The sequence below is a fragment of the Solea solea genome, chromosome 9 (assembly GCF_958295425.1).
Source record: "Solea solea chromosome 9, fSolSol10.1, whole genome shotgun sequence".
In the NCBI taxonomy this organism is placed as follows: Eukaryota; Metazoa; Chordata; class Actinopteri; order Pleuronectiformes; family Soleidae; genus Solea; species Solea solea.
In genome coordinates this window covers 1,490,396-1,495,055 of record NC_081142.1, presented here as the reverse complement: position 1 = coordinate 1,495,055, position 4,660 = coordinate 1,490,396, and the positions used below count along the sequence as shown (strand labels likewise).

Sequence of the window (4,660 nt, the reverse complement as noted above, 5' to 3'; positions counted from 1 at the left end):
GTGTCTTGCACACACGAGTCGAGGGTGATGGGTGTTCAGACGAGAACACCCATCACCCTCACTGAAGTGTGAGTCAGCAGGCGGAGAACATGCCGTCGGAGAAGAATCCTCACAACCTATTACTCTGATCTCACAGTTTATTCAAATGTCTTTTTCATTATTGTGAGATCGGAGCTTGGGAGAAGAAATGAGAGACATTTTATTTTCATGTTATGTGAAAATAAAATGTCATGTGATGAAATGCTTCTCTGACTCTGTGATCAGTTGCTCTTCAGATGTGATCGAGCAACTCTGTGTTCTAACTGTTCAAGGCCTCAGCTCCAAGGGAGAAGACTATCAATAGAAACTTATAGAACCATGTATATTATTTCTGTGTATGTAGATTTCTTCCACAGAAACAAACCGACAACTTCATGATCAAATTATTTAAAGATGCTGTGTTCCAAGACCAGGTTAACACAACCAAAGTGAAAGTGGTGACCTGGGCTTTGGCTACTTTTAGACCTTGCAGGGATACAGTTGAATTTCCCTAAAAATAATAATAAAGTTTAATGGTCCCCTTTTTTAACATATGTACCCTTACCTATTTATTTGAGTTGAACTGGGTTAAAATGTTTTGTAGTTTGGGACATTTGTTGGATTGTTCGTTGCCTGGGGATTGAATGACACATTCGTCAGTTACATTGGAAGAGACTTCAAAATTGATTGTTATTTAAATTTGACCTTGGGTCCACATAAAAAATGTGATAAACAGTGAATCCCTGTTTAGAATGTTTTACTTGTATTTTTGAGTTCAATTCGAAAGAAAATCGATGCACTATTTACATGAATTTACATGTATTTTCGTAAAATCAGAAGTTGTTTCCTTTTCGCCATTGCTAGTGATTGAGTATTTCCCACAGTACGTGAAGGTATCACGTCATTTTGCGCATCGAGATTTGAATGAACTGACCAATCAGCAGCCTCATCGGGCGGAAGTTGCTGAGGCTTTTTCACTGTCGTCCAATCAGCGCGCGGCTCCGTTGTTGTCTTGCTTTTTGAATCGAGCTCCGTCGGCAGCAGGAGACTGAACTGAGAACTTCTCCGCACTATTATGAAGCCTGTTTCACCTATCAGCAAACTAAAGCGACCACTTTACGACAGTCTTTTCTCTTCTCACGTATAAAGACGAACATGCGCTGATTCCAGAGGCTTGACAGAGACCTGTTACGTGTTTTCTGGAGATTGTGTTGAAGAGGAATCACCGGACTTTGTCCATAGCGCTGTGGATTCGTTAGCTCGGCTGCTAGCCAAGTTAGCCAGGGAGCTAATTCAGTTGAGGGGGTTCAGCAGCAGAGTGGACACCGAAGACTGAGTTTTCTTTTATTATTTAAGACAAACAAAATAACTTCAACAGTCGGTAAGTTATGTTTACTTAAAGTTTGTTTTTCTCACCAAACGAAACACGTTGACGTGAGTTAGCTCGTGCACATGTAGGTAAATGAATCTGTTGCCACAGAAAACACCTACTATTATTTGGCCTTGAGTGTTTAATAATTCAGAGATTTATATTATCACGTGTAGTTAAATGCTTTTCTGACGTTGTTACCTTTTTTTTAGCAGTAAATGACTGAATTTATCATTCAGTCTGATCTGACATCAACTATTATTGATCCTGGGTGGTGCAGGTGCAGTTTGATGGCTGTTGTTATGCAAACTCATGCACTTTTGGCACGTTTTCCAAAAGTTCCAGAATAAACTTTTGTGTCGTTTTACCACAGTCGTCACAGCTTGCAGGTGTTTTAGATTCTCTGTAGCTGAAATGTCAAACTCAGGCAGTTTTTTCTGTTTGAAGCCTTGTGTTGTGTTTGACAGTTGTCACCATTTTGCTTGGTTTCCCTGCTGCTACACTCTCTCCCTCTGTGTCTCCCTGCCCTCAACTCTATGTCCCCTTATTTCCCCTTATGTGCCCCTTTTCTCCCCTTCTGTGTTTCCCTCCGTCTCCACTTCTGTGCATCTGCTGCATTTTCCACTGTCCCTCCCTCTGTGTCCTCCTTGGTCTTTCACTCTGTGTTACCTCTGCGTCTCCTACTGTCTCCCCTCTCTGTTGGTTTTCCTCTATGTCTCCCTTTGTCTCTGCTGTCTCCTTTTATGCCTTCTTGTCTGTGTCTCAGCTGTCTCTCCGTCTGTCACCTTCTGTCCCCTTCTGTGTCTTCTTGTCTCCCTCAACCATATCGTTTGTCACTCCCTCTGGTCCTCTGCTGGTGTCGTCTAACTTTTGATTTGTTTCCAGACAGTTTGGGGTCTCCTCAGCGTCCTGCCATGGCTGACACCAGCATAGTGACTTTATGTACTGCTCGCAGTCTGTTGGATTCTTCAGTCTATGACTCAAGGATCGCTGAAACCACTCAGGACCACACGTTTCTGGGTCTGGCATTGGAAGATGGAGCAGGTCAGCCTCCACGGTCACTTGTTCTCTCCTTTTTTTTGCTAGGACTTGATACATCTTGCTGCTGGTGTTTGAATATAAAAATAAACAGCAGATATTATAATCAAACGCTTCAGTGTCAGTACAGATACCTCAGGCTTGTGTTTATGAATCTGGATTTCCATCTGTGTTGAAATGAAAAGGCTGTTACTTCAGCAGAACATTGCATTAATACCCCAAAAAGACACTTGGAGTGGGTTTACATTCCTGCTGAGCCGTATGTTCACTTATTCTCTGCATGAGGTATGCAGGCGTTAGTGTGTGCTGCTGATGCATTTCCTGCACAGGGGTGTGTTTGTGGAGTCCAGCGTGAGAAACCGGTTCAGTGAGGTGAACAACCTGAAGTCCTTTCTCCAGTATCATCTGGTCAAACTCACTCATACACTGTGTACTTACTTTATAATGAAAAGATTGCATCACAGAAGTTTTAATTTGTGGAAAATGACAAAATATTTTGATTTAAAAAAAAGTTAATTAAGCAGTGATGAATTATTTTGTCAGCCTAATAAATAGACATAGTGGCATTTTGATTGAATCTACATTATCACAAGGCCAATAAACTAAATCTGTTTTTACAATTTAAAACAAGGTTGCTTTTAAATTGATGTGTTCAGGTGAAGAACTCTATATGTGTCATTGTTTATTATTATTTACTTAAACAACATACATAGTATTTGGACATCCTCTCTCATTTAAATATTAACACTGACGGTCAACCACTAAAGTGAAGCTTTCGCAGGCCTCTCAAAATACTTAATTTTGTTCTTTATATTTATTCCTACAATAGTTTTTGTCTGACTTAATGGACAAATCTAAATGAATTTGCTCTATTCGACATGTTTTAAAAGTAGTCTTTCATGTGCTGTTTGCAAGTACTTTAAACACACATAAATATTTATATTTCATGTAAATTATAATGAGCCTTTTTTTCCTTACTAAAAGTAACAATTTGCTACTTTATAATTATCCAATTTCTATGCTGTCTGTCTTATGTTGTTATACTTTTAATTATGTGTCTTGTTTGACTGATTACACTGGCTGTCAGTTAAAATGAGAAGACTTAAAATCACAGAGAGAATCTGTCTCTGTCCTTATTCGTGTGTTCCTCCTCATTCACCATGTCGCTGTGTCCCTCTCTCAGATATGCTGCCAAAAGTGGAGACGAGGATTGTCCTGGTGGGAGCAGCAAGCAGAAATGCAGCACTGGTCAAAGCTTTGCAGGTATGACCCTCCTCCATTAACCCTGAATGTCCACTGTGGTTCCACTGATTTCTTTTCAAGTGACAGGCCTTTATCACCTGTGTCAACATTGCTGCTTCTTTATGATTTGATAAGAAGGACATGAGAACTCTATGAAGGTCAGCAAGCTTCTGGGTTAAAACATGATGATGATGATGATGATGATGATGGATAGAAGTATTTTTCCCCCTCTGTGTAATTTAAATTCTCAGTGTTTGACCTTGGGTGTGAAAAGCATCTTTATTTGCAAGAAAATGGGACATACACAGTTCTCTCTAGCACAGAACAGAGCCAGACGTGTTATAAAAATATAGAGCGTGAAAGAGAAGTTATTATGCCACTTGCACGTAGCTGCAGGTGACAAAATGTCTGGCTGTCTGAATAGACGATAATAACTTTATTGACAAAAGGTGCAAGCACATGATAACTTACTCAGACACAAACAAGGATGAGGCAAACAGTGCTGTGCTGTAAATAAAAAAAAATGCCAAGTTATTGTAGACCTAAAAAATAATTTTGGTTCTTTATTATGTTAGTGGTTATTATTTACTCACCTACACAGACACAGAGAGAAAGGAGGAAAAAGTGATGCTTTCTTCTGAAGTTTCTTTGGCGCTTTGCTAAGTTATATCTTATATTGTATTGAATATTTTAGATTGTATATCTGTCTTTTAAGATAGTGTTACTTGTCTGGACTGCTTCCAGGAAACTTGGAGCTGCACGGTGAAGGAAACAGCAGCAGTTGTTATTGGCTAATGCAGGCATGTAGTCAGGGAGCGCTTGATTGCTGTCGGCAGATCATGCAAAATTGTAATTGTCAAATGCATTAACAGTGTGAAACTGAAGGGAAAAACTTCTCTAGCGATAAACTCTCTCCTGTGGATATGGAATTGCTTTGAGTCGTAGAAATCAAATGCAGTAGATTTCTCATTTTGGTTATTTAATACATGTGCA

At 39.6% G+C, this 4,660-nt stretch overlaps 1 protein-coding gene across 5 annotated transcripts in view; it reads left to right on the top strand.

The window, feature by feature from the left end:
- Positions 1 to 1,023: 1,023 nt before the first annotated feature.
- The window catches only part of ect2 (epithelial cell transforming 2), a 30,792-nt gene continuing 27,155 nt past the window's right edge, over positions 1,024 to 4,660 (top strand). For 2 of the 5 annotated variants that reach the window (XM_058638920.1, XM_058638921.1), the window contains exons 1-3: positions 1,024 to 1,399; positions 2,273 to 2,431; positions 3,609 to 3,688. In XM_058638920.1, coding sequence (XP_058494903.1) covers positions 2,302 to 2,431; positions 3,609 to 3,688 — 210 coding nt within the window. In that variant the 5' untranslated portion in view covers positions 1,024 to 1,399; positions 2,273 to 2,301. The remainder of the gene's footprint in view (positions 1,400 to 2,272; positions 2,432 to 3,608; positions 3,689 to 4,660) is intronic. The other 3 variants (XM_058638924.1, XM_058638923.1, XM_058638925.1) reach the window with 2 other exon arrangements.